Source organism: Cornus florida, unplaced genomic scaffold (genome assembly GCF_030987335.1).
Source record: "Cornus florida cultivar Cherokee Brave unplaced genomic scaffold, ASM3098733v1 CherokeeBrave_3.0.0_Hap2_Chr06, whole genome shotgun sequence".
Classification (NCBI taxonomy): domain Eukaryota; kingdom Viridiplantae; phylum Streptophyta; class Magnoliopsida; order Cornales; family Cornaceae; genus Cornus; species Cornus florida.
In genome coordinates, this window is record NW_026775576.1 from 94,342,045 (window position 1) to 94,361,572 (window position 19,528).

Consider the following 19,528-nt stretch of genomic DNA (forward strand, 5'->3'; position numbering starts at 1 on the left):
TAAGGGGCTATTGCTTAATGCATTTCTCAATAAACAATCGTGCCACTGTTCTTGCCATCAACAAATCTCAAACTTTCTTTTCCTGAATTGTTAACTCCACTACCACCTTCTTTCAATAAACAAGATAGATATAGCTTGACTAGGAAACAGAACAACATAAAGGGACAAAACATACATAGGTCAAAGAATGTTTACCTCTATTATAATGAGAACCACACAACTTCTTTAGAGCCTGAAGAACATTTTAAATAAAATAACCTTTTCAGTTTGTTTCCCAGAATTTAGACTAAGAAGGCTGCATTACAAAAATATCACACCAAGAATAGAGAACCCTCTACAGTCATTTCACTCAGCTAGGCTCTTCTGCTCCAAGGAAGTAGTTGGTACATATCACTAGCAACTCCAAAATGCCCGCACTTGGTAACTTAGTAATCAGAAAACCCTAATCGCCAATGATCAATCGATAAATGATGTGTTCATAAGATCAAACAACTGAATCCATGAACTGCACCAGGCAAGTAACAATTAGCAATCTATAGTCTATACCAGGGCAGGGTGCCAAGCACATATTTGCACCTCACATTTTTATGTATGGCATCTATATATCATCTATAATCATAAATCTTACCATTCTGTATAAAACATGGAACTAAAATCATGGGTACGACTAAGTAACATACATGCACTTATGAAAGAAATGAAGACCATACAGCAGGACACCTCATTGTTTCAATGACTTGGCTGTTCTTGAACTCGAGTTCTCATATTGTCATACTTGACTACAGACTACCTTAGTTTTACTATTTCATCAAGCAATAGCCTCTAAAATTGAAAAAGAAAATAATACAATGAACACTTTCAGGGTGCATAGAGAAAATAAAATTAATGATTTCTTTTTTATATATATATAAAAACTATAGATGCAGACAAAGAAGAGAGAAATAGGTGGAAAATAAGAAGAAAAAAAAGGCATGAAAGAATAAATTAGGCAAAGCAGTTAAAGAAACATGGGATCCATAACAGCAAAGCGTGCCTTCATGATTTAATAACAAATGCTGAGAAGTCATTTCATGAATGCCATTCCAAGCACACCCTTATTCTTATCCTCAAAGACTATGTTAACAAATTCTTGAAATTTTCTTCACATATTTTTTCCTTTACTCCTTTTAACAGCTTTCTATAAGCTAGCCACTCAATACCTTCAAAAACCGTTTCCAAGTTTCTAACACACTCAAGCCACGAAATTGAGAGAAGTATTATGAGTGTCATCACCCCAAATTGGCAAATTCTTCCACAAATTGCTCGTACTGGAAAGACCCTAACTAAAATAATGCAGAAATTGTAGTCAATAAACTCTTCTCTTTCTTTTCTTTATTTTTTTTCATAAATAAATAAACTCCCTCTCTTTCTTTTTTTTTTTTTTTTTGCTCTTTCTTTAAATTTTTTTTTTTTCTCACGCTAATCCCAATGATCGAGTCTTATTCAGGCAGGCTAATGCCCTTGATGAATTCCATTGTTTCAAAAATTGCACAAAATAGGACTTACTTTTCCCCGTAGAGAAACATCTATTGCAAAAATAGATGTAAAACTAATGTGTAAGTCAAAAACCGTAGTTTTACCTTCACAATCGATTTGAGTTCACGTCCGACCAGTTGCAAAAATTTCAAGTCAATATTAATGGGCCATACTTGTGCATATGAAGAGCAGGAATGAACTTTAAGATCCAGAACAGAAATATATACAAAACCAAAGATGAGCATCAAGCTCCAAAAATTTCACAAAAAGAATGTGTAGTGACTAGCGCCAGAAAGATGCATGACAATTATAATTTGCAAAAACAAATAGCTGTTAATTATGGCAATATAGGGCTTGCCAAGTCCTATACCTAACATAACATTCTTAAAAAGAAAAGTGCCTATTTGAGTACAAGTTCTGTTTTCAAATTGTAAGAATTACTATAATGTTACAGAATACACTTGAGTCTTTAGATATAAACCAGACTAGATATGAAAAAAAGAAATTGGATGACAGGTGTGAAGGATCCGGATATGGCTTCCCTATCCCGACCACATCCTAGAAGGGAGAAACCACTCCTTAAACCTGTCTCTTTTTTTTCCCAAAATATAAACAGAACAAAAATCTGTACATCCAGATTTGAAAAATCTACACAAGCAGAAGTGGTTTTTCAAGGAACCATTTTTTGGGATTCACCCAATCCGAAGAAGACGTATCGACTATATTAGTACCCAAAATCAATAATAGTAGCATCTCTCCGGATCTGAGTCAGTGACAGTATATAAATATATACATACACACGCACATACACATATAAAGAGAAAGGCAGACACAGAGAAAACCACCTTATAAGTTAATTAAGTAGTATATAAAATATACAAAAAACAATAAGTTTTCTACTTGAGCAAACAAGAATGAAAGAACAAAACAAGGAACAGAAAATTACATGCTCAACAAAAAATGAACTTAATATAACAGAACACCAGTGAAGTGCTAGGCAGTGAAAGTCGAATGCAAATAATATTATTCTTCAGCACATAAATAGTATAATGAGCAATGTCATGGGGACATGAAAACTACTCTACATGCTCCGTAAAAATAATTCAAACAAGACAACCTGGGTCTCTGGCCAGCAGCTTCATAATTCTTGAACTGCAAATCGTTTACCATACTCCCTTTTTTTTTTTTTTTTTTTTTTTTTTTCCCAAGTTGGTACTCACACACACTTGTCTCTTTTGAGACTTGAACCCCTAACCTCCCTTTGAGAAGTAAGAGGATGATACTGCTAGGCCACTGGCCCGTTGGTTACCATACTCCCTTAGTACCTAATTTATAGCATCTATTTCCATATACAATATGTTTGGAGACCAACTGCACCAGTTACCTCCAGGGACTCATTTTCAGTATTTCTGCATTTACCCTAGGTTATGTTTAAGTCAATTCATAAAATAGAAATAGAGGAAGATAATAGTATACCAGAGAAATAATTCAACATAGAAAAGAAGATGGAGAAAAAACATAAGATATTGAAGAGAGTGGATAGGTTACAGATATTTAAGAGAGTAGATAGGTTAAGGTACATGTCTGAGAAATCAGAGAAATGTAGAAATGAGAAGACCCTAAAGAGGTAAGGGAGAGTGAAAGGAAGGAGAAGGGAGTTGAACATCCGGACGTATCTTGTGCCTGCCTAAGTTGGGACAACCTAGGGAGCTCCACAAGCATGATGCTCAACTGTGGAGTGACCTCTAGGATCAAGAAAATCTATACCATAAAAACTTGGACAGAAGAAAAATGTTTAAACATCAATGTTCAACAAAAAGAATTGATAATAAGTTCAAGTGTCTTCTATGACTCGAAAATCTAACAAATTTGATAATGGGATTATCACACGACAATTAAAACAATATATAGGTTATCTATTAAAACAACATATTTGATGATGATAATGAATTAAAAGAATATATAGATTATCTCACTGTGCTTGTAACGACCCGAACCCGAGGGTTCGAATCGCTAACCGGGTCCTTACTCGAACCGGATGTTAACAAAAACGTTACCAGTCTTTCCTATGGCAATACATAATATACGTGTCATCCCAGGGTTTATAAATAATAATAATAATAAAACGAGATCATAGCTACAAAATAGATCAAACAGTCCAGTAACTCATCAAAACCTGTAAAGGAACTTCGTCCTCCACTTCCTTTCCCAGACCTAAAAAATGTTAAAATAATGGGGTGAGCATAAGCTTAATAGGAGGTGTCTAAGACATACCTCTTATGACCACGTGAATCCACGTATAGAATTGGTAAAAGGTAAACGGGATCATACCATGGGGACTAAATGTCAACAACCACAATGACAGGTATATAACAAATGTCATCAAATCCCAAACACACTATATATGCTAATGAAATGCAATGTCATGCAAATGTCGCTCCCCATTCCGAAACATTTCCGTTTCAACTTCCAAACCGTTAATGTAATCTGACCCATAACACTTCTATGGCGTCACGAGGAGAGGATTGGCTAACCATCCACGACCACAAGGCACCTCCAGGGCGTCACATCCAGCTTGGTTAGCTCAAACATACTCCCCTCTAAATTACACTAACACCACGGACCACTAGGCGCCTCCTAGGCGTCCGGGTTTTCGCAAACACTTTTCAAAACCATTTTTTCTCAAAACAATTTCATTTGCTTCCAAAAACACCTTTCCCTTTTTCCTTTCTTTCCCAATGAATGCATGAATGCTTCATGCTTCTAAACACATTTCAACAATAAAATTCTACATACTCTTCTACATCATCATCATTTTATTATTATTATTATTATTTTTGACAAAAAATTTCAAACAATTATTTCACCACCACAACATCAATTTCCATAGCACTTGAAAATTCACAAGTCACACAATATACCAAAATTAAGCATGCTTCTTCACAATAATGTAAATAGCCATGTATATAACCCAATTAGCATGTAAAACACATACGTCATTTTGAGCACATACAACCACAATAGCATTGGACAAAATAAATAAAATTAAGCATGCTTAAGGTCAAATTAAAGAGGAAAATTCACAAAAATCCAAGAAGTCATGGATTAGAACACCCCTACCTCAATTTTGTAGAAAATCCTCAAATGGGTCCAAATTTTCGGAATTCCTAGGATGCACCAAATGATGAATTGCTTACATCAACGAGTAGATCTTGCCGTGCTCTCCCTTTTGCCACAAACGGCTCCCAAAAATACCAAAAATTGAGGGAGAAATCTAAGTTTAAAGATTGAAACCAAAAGAAAAAGAAAAACTCTAGAAATAGGAGGAGAGAGAGAGAGACTTACGGGAGAGAGAGAATTTGTGAGGCAAATGGTAGCCTTTTGCCACTTAAAGTGGTAGTGGGTCCCACCACGGACCCACCACCAAAACTAATTTATTTTTCTTTTATTTTCTTTTCCTTTTTACACCACACAATTATATATAAATATATATTAAAAAAAAAAAAAAAAATCACAAACATTACAGTGCTTTCTAAAAGATGTGATTTTTGCAACATGGCTTTAAGACTTCAGAAACAGGAAAGGGAGATTATTTTTGTCCTCCTAAACATGCAGTCATCGACACCACCTTCTCTATACAGCAGAAAATGAAAGAATATTTGTCTGCAAACTCTTCTATGCATGTAAAATATTTGGTAGTCGTCTGGGGATCTTCTGCAGTTTTACAGATTTTTTGATAAAATAAGTGTGCCAGATTTTCCAGAGGAGGAGGAACAAATATTGGAGTTTCACTTTCGCGGCCCAAAGCATTTTTTGTTTCCACTTTCGCAGACCAAAGCATTTTTTGTTTATAAGTTGAATTTCTGTGAATGAGTGGAATCTATGGAATGCTTAAATGATTGCACATTGTTTGTGGGTTATAATCATGCCTCCTCTCTCTCAACCAGAGTTGAGGATAGTTAAGTTAAGGTCAACTAGGTCAACTTATAGGATGTTTGTTGGTGCTTAACTTCTTTTTTCTGATGAATAATATGTTTGTTGGTGCTTAACAAGAATCAACCCACTCAACTGCAGCCTGATCAAATTCTACCCATCACTCTAAATTGATGCATTCCATTGTCTGCTGAGTTAAAAAGTTAAACAATTCAAATTTCAACATGGCGTTGAATAAAAAGGCCTAGATCTTGTTCTCCTACTCCACGAAGAAAAACAGCAGATGGAGAATCACCAACAGCCATTCGTCTGAGTCACATGGAAAAGCAAACTTATGGAGCAGACACGCTGACTAAACAACAGCAAATGATAGAGAGCTCAGAAAAAGAGTATTTTCTATCGCTAATGATCCTGATATTAGGCCTCCTGACTAAGGCAAGCTGGTACAAGATACCTGACTAATGAAATGAAACTAAGCAAACTAGAAATACATAAACCATTTCAAGAATAGAGAGAGGTGATAATACTACTGGTTAGGTGAACAATAACAAAACCCAAGCTGCAACATGAAGCTCTCTAAATAATGGTAAAACGAATACAAAGAACTCATCAGCCAATTAAGCTTTTATTTTGATCCTAGATTTTAATTACATAAAGGGAATCCTGCAACAAGAAGACAGGGGAAGACTTATGCATCTACAACCAAATCCTAATAACCAGCACTTTGAACATCAACAAGATATTACAATATGAGTACTACCTTATCATGGCCTACAATCCTACATTAATCGAACTTCATTTCTATCTTTAAACATAAAGAGGGTTCATGTGGATATTAAATTCCAATTAATTATAAAATGGAGTATGGTCACATAATAAAGTGCAAATTTTGTAATTATATAAATACTGACTTCAGAATTAACTAACTAAAAGGTAAAAGGAAAAAGGAGAATAAAAATCCAAGCAACGATGTACACTTTAGGCAATCAATGACAGAATTACATTAGTGATCCACTTTGCTTCGAATATACTCTCACGAGTAAAGTATAAGGAAACAGTTGCATACAGGGCCAACAAAGTATTACATATATGGTGCGAACACCAAAAAGGAAAACAGTGAAGCACAAGTGAGAGTTAATTGGGATAATTAGTAATCCAGGGTAAAACAAAATGGGTGGATGATATCAACCTTTAATGTCCTCACTTACAGTCACAGCTGAGGCACAATCCAAGTAGGAGACGGTTGAACCTTCTTCTTCCCCAAGTGGCGCCGATAGATGCTTTGATCTTCCAAGTTGAAGAACCCCAAATCATTAGATATAGAAGGATCGTAGGCAGTGAAGTAAATGGAATTGGGGATCAACTGAGGGAAATCATGGACCGAGAGAGACGCAGCATGATTGGCACCAACAGACAATACACGATTGCCTAAGCTTGGCACATATTCCCAATCCTTCCCAACAAAGTCGAGTTTATACACATCAAATGCAATGGTCTTGCTACCAACAGCCTTAGAATAGTACCTATTAACCATTAGCAGATCCCCTGAAGACACCACTAGATACCTTCTGGCACAACAACATTCCACCACCTCATTGACAAAACTCATTGTGGGAGGCATGGATTCAGTTATGAAAGTACTCTTCGGAGAGGCAGGATCGCAAAGATCCCAAGCTTCTAAACCACAACAGCCCAAAGCATAAAAAAGTTTGTGCTCACTAAAGTATACTATGTCCCCGTAAGGATCAAGTGTTCCGTTTAAGGCAGTCCATGAAGGGCCGCCAACCCTGCAGAAAGCAAGCTCATGACTCTGGTAGCCTTGGATGGTCATCACCGTCCAATTGTCATTAATGTTCTTGTTGTAAAATGGAGGGAGTGAGGAAGAAACAATCTTTTTAAAGAGATCTTCACTTCGGTGTTCAGAGGATACGGCTGAAATCTCCTGAGGAATCATGTAGTCGGTAGGAATATTATTATTATTATTATTAAAAAAGGAAGAGGAGGAGGAGGAATTTTTGCTGCATCTTCTACTTGGGCATGGTGATGATATAAAAGAAGAAAGGGTCTTGATAGGAGGGAGGGGGAGATACCAGAGGTAGGAGAAGGGGTTGTAGAGGTAGGTACAATTGTGAGGGTGGATAAAGGCCAAACAACCAAGAGAGGAGCCAAAGCAAATGGCATCGTTTGGTGAGAGGCCCCTTTCAGGACAAATAGTACTCTTCTTGATCTTCTCCTTCAATACTAATTTCTTCCCTTCAACACTCAACAAGTCATAGTAATCATCATCAATGGTAGTACGATTGTCATTGTCCTCGTCTTCTTCCTCCTCCTCCTCCTCCATTGTAGCAGTAGTAAGCTTGACAAAGGACACTTCTTCTTCGCCCTCAGCAACCAAGAAGCCAGCAGGTACCATCAAAAACAGTGGATCTGAATATATTACATAAAGATTATAACGAGTTCTAAGTCCCTTCAGAACACACTCATCCTGTTTGTTGATTACAAAACAACCATATTTATTAAACTTCACTTGAAAATCATCGTCACAAAACTCACTAACACTCAAGATATTTCCAGGTAAACCCTCAACATACTGAACATTTTCCAACTCTCCAACACGCGGAAATTTGATTTTACCTTTACCAGATATTTTAGATTCTCTGCCATGACCAAAAATAACAGAATTACCTGAATCTACTTCCTCAAATGTGGTAAACAATGTCCTATCACCTGTCATATGCCTAGAGCAACCACTATCAAGTAACCAACCAAGTGTTCCACGATCAGTGTGTGTGACCAAGCATTTTAGACTCTCTTTTTTTACCAGGTCCCTGTAGAAACCACCTGCTCGTATGGCAGACCCTTGGCGATTATCTTCAATTAGGGGTTCAGACGATGATGACATTGATCTCGCCGATGGGAAGGATTTCATTCCACGAAGAGTCAGACCAACACTACCGGAGGGTTTGAAGAATCTCGCCAGCGACCTACGGACAAAAGCAGCCATCTCTCCAGCGACTCTTCCACCAGCCGCTGCTTCTATGCAAGAACAACCCTTGCCCAAACCCTAGCAGTTGCGCCTATCTCGTCGCTACTCCCTCCATTGTCCGAGCCCTAGCACCTATCTATGTGGGCCTCATCTAATGGGCTTTCAGAGAACAAGCTCATCAGTGCTCTCTTCATGACATCCCTCTCTTCCAAGTACTGTATAGCACTGCGTATAATGTACCAGGGAAAATCAATGTACCAGGGAGGTTTTTTTAATATACGATGAGCAGTGACGAAAAGCTTGAGTTGGAGTTCGGACAATAAGTGTCCACTGCAAAAAGTCCCAACAATGTTTTTTTTTTTTTTTTTTTTGAAGGGTAAGTCCCAACAATGTTGCACCTCATGTTCGAAAGCAAATTAATGGCAATTTGTACATTCGGGAAGTTCGTCTTAATACGGGTTTGCGAACCCTTTATAAGGTAAGGCCAGTATGAATTTATATTTTAAATTTATCTCGGATTACAAGATACGAGCATGGCCGGCCAGCTTCGCCCTTTATAATATAGGCGTTATTTTTTAAAAAATTGTTCATATGTATGAAAAAAAATTATACAATAATCCTAAATTTTGTAATTTCTAAAATTCTATCTTTATTTCCTATTTTACTCTTTAAATTTTCTTAAATTTTTTTAAAAGAAAAAGTTAAATTTTTCTTCCTCAATTTAATTCTTAACTTTTTCCTTTGAATGTTTTCTTATTTTTCTTTCCTTTTTCTTTTTCTATTTCTACTTCTACTTCTACTTCTACTTCTTAAAATTCTTCTTTTTAATGTGCATATTTGAATAATTTTTTTCTTTTTTTATATTTTATATTTGTTATGTTATATATATTTTGCATCGTGCCCCCTAACATAAAATCATGACTCAGTCTCTGATGAGACAAATACGAGTTTTGAGAAACACCTGCCCATCCTTTATACTTTTATTTTTTTTTTTTTAAATTTTATATATATTTAGATGTATAGATATTAATATATTATTGTGTTCATATATATATATATATATATATATATATATATATCATCTATTATGTATTTACATTGTTAGAATTTATAGATTTTATCAATTTATTTATATAAATAACAAAAAATAAAAAATAAAATGAAATGGGGCTAGACGGACACAAGTATACTCATCTCTTAATGAGGCGAGTATGAACTATAAACTTTAAATTCTTCGCGGGTATGAATCGAGTATGAATTTATTTATAATCAAATAGGGCAGGTATGAATTTTAAGCAAACCCGCTCCACACCCGACCCATTGCCATTCTAACTCCTGAATGCTTCTCACTGGCGGAACAGTGTGGAAGTGCTCAATTTTTTTTAAAATTTATAAAATATAGATTCCTTTACATAATTAATTTCAAAATACAATTTAAACATGTGCACCCTCCAAAAATTATAAAAATTTACATCTATGTTGTTCAGACTCATTTTAGTAAATCCATATTTAAACGAATATTGAAAAATTATTTTCTCATGAGTAGCGATACTCACACCGAACAGTTACAGTGAATGACAATTGAACACTTGCCATGAATGGCCTAATTCTAAACAAAACTATTCCCTCTGTTTCATTATGCAATCTTCAAATAAACAATCATGCCATTGTTCTTGCCATCAGCAAAACTCAATCTTCCTTTTCCTGGATTGTTTTGTTCCAATACCAGTATACCACCTTACTTTCAACAAACACTATCTGATTCTATAATTAAACAGGAATATTCTGGTTTGCAAGAAGACTACATGTGATTCACTTGATTGGGAAACAGAACAAGAACAGTTAGGGAAAAACATGTGACAGAATGCTTACCTATATTACAAGATCCACAACAATTTTGGAGACTGAAGAACATTTTAAATAAAAGAACCTTTCATTCAAGGACACAATTCTCCAGTTTGTTTCCCAGAATTTAGACTATGAAGGCTGCATAACAAAAAGATCAACACCAACAGAGAATCCTCTACAGTCATGTCACTCAGCTAGGCTCTGCTCCAAGGAAGTAGTATATGTACATATCGGTAGCAACTCCAAAATACCGCTGCTTGGCAACTTAGTAAACAGAAAACCCGAATCCTAACGATCAGTAAATGATTTGTTCATAAGATCAACAGCTGAATCCATGACCTGCACACGAGTAACAATTAGCAATCTTCATCAGCACAGGGTGCTAAGCACATATTTGCACTCACATTTTTATGTATGGCATCCATATATGATCTATAATCATAAACCTTACCAAAGTATAAAAAGCAACAGTAAAACATGCAAGTAGGACACCTCATTGTTCCAATGACTTGGCTGTCCTTAAATTTAAACTTAAGTTCTCATATAGTCATACTTGACAACCTGAATTTTACCATTTCATCAAGAAATAGCCTGTAAAATTGAAATAGAAAAATATACAATAAACACTTTCACTGTGCATAGAGAAAAGAAAATTAACGAATTCTTTTTTTATTTTATATACAAAAATATGAAAACTATACATGTAGACAATGATGAGAGAAACAGGGGGAAATTAGGAAAAAAGACGTGAAAAGAATAAATTGGGCAAAGCAGTTGAGGAAACTTGGGATCCATTCCAGCAAAGCCTGCCTTCATGATTTAATAACAAATGATGAGAAGACATTTCATGAATGCCATTCCAAGGCCAAATTTGCAAATCCTTCCACAAATTACTTGTAGGCATTTTAGAAGACCCTAATTAAAATAATGCAAAAAGTGTAGTAGTAAACTCTCGTCTTTCTTTCCTTAATTTTTTTTTTTTTTTTACAAAAATAAATTTAAAAAAACTCTTCTCTTTCTTTCTTTTTTTCTAACGCTAATCCCAATGATGGTGTCTTTTTCAGTCAGCCAATCCCAATTATGAATTCCATTGGTTTAAAAATCACAAAAAATGGGACTTACTTTTCCCTGTAGAAAAACATTTATTTCAAAAATAACAATGTAAAACTAATGTGGAAGTCTAAAACTGTAGTTTTACCATCACAATCGATTTGAGTTCACGTCCGACTGGTTCCATAAATTTCAAGTCAATACTAATGGGCCAAACTTTTGCATATGAAGAGCAGGAATAAACTTTAAGATCCAGAACAGAAATATATACAAAACCAAAGTTGAGCATCATGCTCCAAATATTTTGACAAACAGAGTGTGTACTGACAAGTGCCAGAAATATGCATGACAATTATAATTTGCAAGAACAAATAGTTGTGAATTATGACAATATAGCCCTGCCATGTTCTATACCTAACATAACATTCATAAAAATAAAACAATAAAATAAAAATAAAAGTGCATATTTGAGAGAATTACTACAATGTTACAAAATACACTTGAGTCTTGAGAAAGACATCAGACTGGATATGAAAAAAAGAAATTGGATGGCAGGGGTGAAGGTTACGGATATGGTTTCCCTATCACAACCCCATCCTAGAAGAGAGAAACCACTAAACCTGTATTCTTCTTTTTCAATATATAAATACAATAAAAATCTGCACATCCTGATATGAACAATCTGCACAAACAGACGTAGTTTTTCAAGGAAGCATTTTTTTGGGGGATCAATCAATCCGAAGAAGATAGAACGACTATCAAAGCGGTTCAACTGAAGTTAAAAAGTTGTCAAACTAAAGTGAGAAAATTATATATTTAAATTAGTAATTATGCAATTCTATGAGATATAGTATCATAAGAAGTAGTATCCAAATTATACATCATTTTGGATGTCCTCCTTTAGTACCTATATTAGTACCCAAATTCAATAACAGTGGCATCTCTCTGGATCACAGTCAGTGACTCTGTGTATATATATATAATGAGAGAGAGAGTAAGAAATCCACCTTATGAGTTAATTAATTTATTATATGAAATATACTTAAAACAATAAGTTTTCTATTTGAGCAAACAAGAATGAAAGCATAAAACATGCTCAACAAAAAATGAAGTTAATATAACAGAACACAAGTGAAGTGCTAGGCACTGAAAGTCGAATGCAAATAATATTATTCTTCAGCACATAAACAGTATAATGAGCAACATCATGGGGACCAGAAAACTACTCCACATGCTCCATACAAATAATTCAAACAAGACAAACTAGGTCTCTGACTCTCTGGCCAGCATCTTCATAATTCATGAACTGCAAATCGTTTTCCATACTCTATGTACCGAATTTATAGCATCTATTTCCATACACAATATGTTTGGGGACAAACTACTGCACCAGTTACCTCCAGTTACCTGCAGCTTTACAGGTTTTTCGATAAGATAGGAGGAACAAATATTGAAGGAGTTTCACTTTCAGTGGGCCAAGGCAACTTTTGTTTATAAGTTGAATTTCAATGTGAATGAGTGGGAATCTGTGGAATGATTCGTGCAGTGTTTGTGGGTTATAACATGACTTCTCTCTCTCAACCAGAGTGAAGGATGGTTAAGTTGAGATCAACTAGGTCAACTTAAAGGATGTTTGTTGGTGCTTAACAAGAATCAACCCACTCAACTGCAGCCTGATCAAATGCTACTCATCACTCTAAATTGACGCATACCATATCTGGTGAGCTACAAAGCTAAACAATTCAAATTCCAACATTGCACTTGAATAAAAAGACCTAGAACTTTTTCTCCTCCTCCTCCTCGAAGAACAACAGCAGATGGAGAATCCCCAACTCCAATTTGTCGGAGTCAAATGGGAAAGTGAACTTTCTTATGGAGAAGACACACTGATTAAACAACAGTAAATTATAGACAGCTCGAAAAAAATAATTTTCTATCGCCATTGATTTTGTTTTCAGATTGCAAGAATTACTATAATGTTACAGAATACACTTAAGTCTTAAGAAATACATCAGACTATATATGAAAGAAAAAAAAAAAAAAAAAATGGATGGCATGGGTGAAGGTTCCGGATATGGCTTCCCTATCACGATCCCGTCCTAGAAGTGATATACCAGTCCTTAAACCTGTCTCTCTTTTTTCCCAATATCTAAATAGAATAAAAATCTACACATCCCAATTCGAACAATCTGCACAAGCAGAAGTGATTTTTCAAGGAAGCATTTTTTGGGGTTCACCCACTCCGAAAAAGACAGATCGACTATCTAAGCGGTTTAACTGAAGAGAAGTTAAAAAGCTGTCAAACTAAAGTGAGAAAATTGAATATTTCAAATAGGAATGATGCAGTTCTATGAGTTATGGTATCATAAGAAGAAGTTCTTATCCAAACGATAAATCATTTTGAAACAATAACAGTGGCATCTCTCTGGATCAGATTCAGTGATCGTGTGTATATATATATATAGAGAGAGAGAGAGAGAAAACCACCTTATGAGTTAATTTAGAAGTATATGAAATATACTAAAAACAATAAGTTTTCTACTTGAGAAAACATGAATGAAAGCACAAAACAAGGAACAGAAAATTACATGCTCAATAAAAAATGAACTTAATATAACAGAACTCCGGTGAAGTGCTACGAAGTGAAAGTCGAATGCAAATAATATTATTCTTCAGCACATAAATAATACAATGAGCAATGTCATGAGGACCAGAAAACTACTCCGCATGCTCCGTAAAAATAATTCAAACAAGACAATCTAGGTCTCTGGCCAGCATCTTCATAATTTTTGAACTGCAAATTGTTTTGCATACTCCCTTATGTACCTAATTTATAGCATCTATTTCCATATACAATATGTTTGGGTTACTTATAAATATATATATATATATGTATATACATATACAATATGTTTGGGGACAAACTGCACCAATTACCTCCAGGGACTCATTTTCAGTATATCTGTATTTACCCTAGTTTATGTTTAAGACAATTCATATAATAAAAACAGAGGAAGATAATAGTATACCAGAGAAATAATTCAACACAGGAAAGAGAAGAAAAGAGGACAGAGAAAAAGATTAGATATTGAAGAGAGCGGATAGGTTAGAGAAATTTAAGAGAGTAGATAGGTTAAGGTACATATTTGAGAAATCAGAGAAATATAGAAAAGATAAGTCCCTAAAGAAGTAAGAGATAGTAAAAGGGAGGAGAAGGGAGTTAAAAAAAAAAAAAAATGAGGAGAAGAGGAGGAGGAGTCAGTCCTTGCACATGGCATGAATGCCTCCATGGGCATACACCCAGACGTATCTCATGCCTGCCTAGGTTGGGACTGCCTAGGGAGCTGCACATGCATGAATGCCTCCATGGGCATACATCCGGACGTATCTCATGCCTGCCTAGGTTGGGACCACCTAGGGAGCTCCACAAGCTTGATGCTCAACAGTGGAGTGACCTCTAGGATCAAGAAAAACCATCCCATCAAACATGGACTTAAGAAAAATGTTTAAACATCAATGCTCAACAAAAATAATTGATAACAAGTTCCAATGTCTTCTATGACTCAAAAAAACTCAATAAATTGATAATGGGAATATCACATGTCAATTAAAACAATATATAGATTATCTATTAAAACAAGAAAATCCATCCCATCAAACTTGGACTTAAGAAAAATGTTTAAACATCAATGTTCAACAAAAATAATTGATAATAAGTTCCATTGTCTTCAATGACTCAAAAAAACCTAACAAAATTTGATAACCGGAATATCACACGTCAATTAATACAATATATATATATATATGTATGTATATTATCTAATAAAACAAGAAAATTCATCCCATCAAACTTGGACTTAAGAAAAATGTTTACACATCAATGTTAAAAAAAAAAAATTGATAATAAGCTCCAATGTCTTCTATGACACAAGAAACTAACAAATTTGATAATGGGAATGTCACATGTTAATTAAAATAACATATATATTATATATTAAAACAATATATTTCATGATGATGATGAATTAAAACAATATATAGAATATAGATTATCCACTGTGCTTTCTAAAATGTGATTTTTGCAACATGGCTTTAAGACTTCAGAAACAGCAAAGGTAGATCATTCTTGTCCTCCTAAACATGCAGTCATCGACCCCACCTTCTTTATTCAGCAGAACAGAAAGAATATTTGTCTGCGAACTCTTCAATTCATGTAAAATATTTGGTAGAGTTGTCTGGGGATCTTCTGCAGCTTTACAGATTTTTCGATAAAATAAGTGTCTAATTTTCCCGAGGAGGAACAAATATTAGAGGAGTTTCACTTTCAGCAGACCAAGGCATTTTTTGTTTATAAGTTGAATTTCAATGTGAATGAGTGGGAATCTGTGGAATGCTGATCGTGCATTGTTTGTGGGTTATAATAATGCCTTCCCTCTCTCAACCAGGGTTAAGGATGGTTAAGTTGAGGTCAACTAGCTCAACTTATATGATGTTTGTTGGTGCTTAACAAGAATCAACCCACTCAACTGCAGCCGGATCAAATTCTACTCATCACTCTAAATTGATGCATGCCATTGCCTGCTGAGCTACAGAGCTAAACAAGTCAAAAATCAACATGGCACTTGAATAAAAAGACGTAGACCTTTTTCTCCTCCTCCTCGAAGAACAACAGAAGATGGAGAATTCCCAACAGCCATTCATCTGAGTCGTATGGAAAGGTGAACTTATGGAACAGACACACTGATTAAACAACAGTAAATGATAAAGAGCTCAAAAAAAGAGTATTTTCTATCGCTAATGATCCTGATATTAGGCCTCCTATAGGTTAAATGAATGATTTTTAAGGCTAGGTGGTACAAGATGCCTGCCTAATGAAATGAAACTAAGCAAACTAGAGCTACATGCACCATTTCAAGAACAGAGAGATGAGGTAGGTGATAATACTACCGGATAGGAAATCAACAAACAAAACCCATAAAGCTGCAACATTAAGCTGTCAAAATAATGGTAAGACAATTAAAAAGAACTCATCAACCAATTAAGCTTTTATTTTGATCCTAAATGTTAATTACATAAAGAAGGGATTCCTGCAACAAGAATACAGGGAAAGACTATGCACATCTACAACCAAATCCTAAAAACATGCACTTTGAACTTCAAGGAGATATTAAAATCAGCGTGCTACTTTACCATGGCCTACAATCCTACATAAATCTGACTTCATTTCTATATTTAAACATAGAGAGGGTTCATGTGGATCTTAAAATCCAATTAATCATAAATGGATTATGGTCAAATAATTAATTGCTAACTTTGTAATTATATAAAAATTCAACTTCGGAACTAACTAACTAAAAGGGAAAAAGGAAAAAGAAGAATAAAAAACCAAGCAAACATGTACACTTATTGAGGCAATCAATGACAGAATTAAATTAGTATCACCTTGCTCCGAATATGCTCTCAAGAGTAAACTTTAAGGAAATATTTGCATACAGCGCCAACAGAGAAAGGTGTACTATATATATGGAGCCAAGACAGAGAGAATAACACATGGGAAGAAGAGATTGAGGGGAACCAAAAAGGAAAACAGCGAAGCACAAATCCAGACAAACAGATTTGAGGAGATTGAGTACCATAGAGTTAATTGGGATAATATGTAACCCGGGGTTAAACAAAATGGGTGGATGATATCAACATTTAATTTCCTCACTTACAGTCACAGCTGAGGCACCATCCAAGTAGGAGACGGTTGAACCTTCTTCTTCCCCAAGTGGCGCCGATAGATGCTTTTATCTTCCAAGTTGAAGAATCCCAAATCATTAGATATAGAAGTGTCACAGGCAGTGAAGTAAATGGAATTGGGGATCAACCCAGGGAACAAACCATAGACCGAGAAAGACTCAGCATGATTGGCACCAACAAACACTACACGATCACCTAAGCTTGGCAGATATACCCATTCCTTCCCAACAAAGTCCAGCTTATACACATCAAATGCAACCGTCTTGCTACAAATAGCTGAAGAAGAGTATCTATTAACCACTAACAGATCCCCCGAAGACTCCACTAGATATCTTCTGGAACAACAGCATTCCACCACCTTACTGACCAAACTCATTGTGGGAGGCATGGATTCAGTAATGAAAGTACTCGTTGGAGAGGCAGGATTGCGAAAATCCCAAGCTTCTAAACCACAACAGCCCAAAGCAAAAAAAAGTTGGTGCTCGACAGAGTATACTAGGTCCCTGTAGGGACCAAGTGTTCCGTGTAAGGCAGTCCATGAAGGGTGGTCAATCCTGCAGAAAGCAAGTTCATAACTCTGGTAGCCTTGGATAGCCATCACTATCCAATAGTCCTTACTGTTATTTTTGTCATACGGAGGGAGTGAGGATGAAACAATCTTTTTGAAGAAATCTTCACTCAGGTGTTCAGAAGGAAGGTTCTTGATAGGAGGGAGGGAGATGAAAGGGGTAGAGGGGTTGATGATTAATGGGTTGTAGAGGTAGGTCAAACAATTGCCAGGGTGGATAAAGGCCAACCAACCAAGAGAGGAGCCAAAGCAGATGGCATCGCCTGGTGAAAGGAGGTCCCCTCCTTCACATGGAGGACAAATATCACCCTTCTTGATCTTCTTCTTCAATACTAATTTCTTCCCTTCAATAGTCAACAAGTCATAGTAAACATCATTAGTAATAGTACTATTGTCGTCCTTTGGTTCCACCTCCAGCTCTTCCTCTTCCTCTTCCTCCTCCATTGTAGCAGTGGTAAGCTGGACAAGAGACACTTCTTCTTCGCCCTCAGCAACCAAGAATCCAGTAGGTACCATCAAAAACAGTGGATATGGCTGTATTACATAAATATCACGAAAAGTTCTAATCCCCTTCAGAACACACTCACCCTGTTTGTTGGTTACAAAACAACCCTGTTGAGTAAAATTCACTTCAAAACCATCATCACAAATCTGACTAATACTCAATAAATTTGAATCTGAATCCTCAACGCATAGAACATTTTTCAACTCACCAACACCTGGAAATTTGATTTCACCTCGACCATGTATTCTACATTCACCGCCATCACCAAAACTAACAGACTCATCATCAGAATCTTCCTCAAACGTTGCAAACAATGTTCTATCATTTGCCACATGCACAGAGGAACCACTATCAAAATGCCAGCAACTGCCACCAAGTGCTCTAAGTGTAGTGTGCATCATCAAGCATTTTAGACCATCTTTCTTTATGAGGTTACTGTAGGAATAACCTGTTCGTATGGCGGTCCATGAAGGGTCTCCGATCGTGCAGAAAGCAAGTTGTCGACTCTGCTGATAGCCTTGAATGGTTATTGATCTCACCGATGACAAGGATTTGATTCCATGAAGAGTCGGACCAGCACTACCAGAGGTTTTCAAGAATGTGGCCGCCAGATTCAGACAATAGCTTCTCGGCCACAGTTTCAGCTGCATAGGTGATTGTAGTAGCCATAACGTCCGATTGACAAAAGAAACCATCTCTCCGCCGGCTCCTTGTCCAAACCCTAACCCTAGCTCCTATCTATGTTTATCGCTCTTCTGAGGGCCTGGTCCTGATCTAATGGGCTTGGTTTAATGAGAACAAACTTGACAACTATTGATCTCTTCGCGACTAGTGACTTCTCTCTTTTGATCGGAAAATCAGTTCTTTTAATTGGTAGAGAATCGAAAAACCAATTCTTTTAATTGGCGCTAATTTTTTTTTTTAAAATTCTATTATTGCATGTATTATGCTCCTGATAGATATTTGGGAATTGTGACTCACAGAAACAAAAAGAGTAATTAATGATGATTTAATAAAGGATAATAATTAGTTATTCACCGAGTAATTAAGGTGAAGTTACTCACCCTCCTATGTGATCCAATAATAAAATAAAACATTCGTCTTATTTTCATTATTACTCTCGATTTATCCTACTATTTACATTGTAGGGCTGGAGTAAGTAGCCAAGAGTTTATCGGGTAGTTACAAGTTTAAAGAGCGAGTAGTTACGAGATTCCCATGTCAAAATAATAATATAAAAAAATAAAAGGTTTCAAACTTAAGAAGTAGTTTTCAAGAAAATAAACTCATTATTGTTCTTTTAGTAATTGTGATTTGTGACTTCTCTCTCTTCCCTTGTACAGTATAGTATAGTGTATGTATCAGGGAAAAATCATTTATT

At 35.7% G+C, this 19,528-nt stretch overlaps 1 protein-coding gene and 1 long non-coding RNA gene across 2 annotated transcripts; both read right to left on the reverse strand.

Annotated features, from left to right (window-relative positions):
• Nucleotides 1-176: 176 nt before the first annotated feature.
• On the reverse strand, nt 177-5,349 carry LOC132312993 (uncharacterized). The gene is made up of 2 exons (XR_009483357.1): nt 4,636-5,349; nt 177-505 (listed from the first exon to the last, which is right to left on the reverse strand). It is a non-coding gene; the product is annotated as an uncharacterized LOC132312993 (long non-coding RNA).
• Nucleotides 5,350-10,276: 4,927 nt separating this feature from the next.
• Nucleotides 10,277-19,054, reverse strand: LOC132312995 (uncharacterized). The gene is made up of 2 exons (XM_059811593.1): nt 17,047-19,054; nt 10,277-10,621 (listed from the first exon to the last, which is right to left on the reverse strand). The coding sequence occupies exon 1, from the start codon at nt 18,840-18,842 to the stop codon at nt 17,049-17,051; it is 1,794 nt and encodes a 597-aa protein (XP_059667576.1). The 5' UTR covers nt 18,843-19,054; the 3' UTR covers nt 10,277-10,621; nt 17,047-17,048.
• Nucleotides 19,055-19,528: the final 474 nt, after the last annotated feature.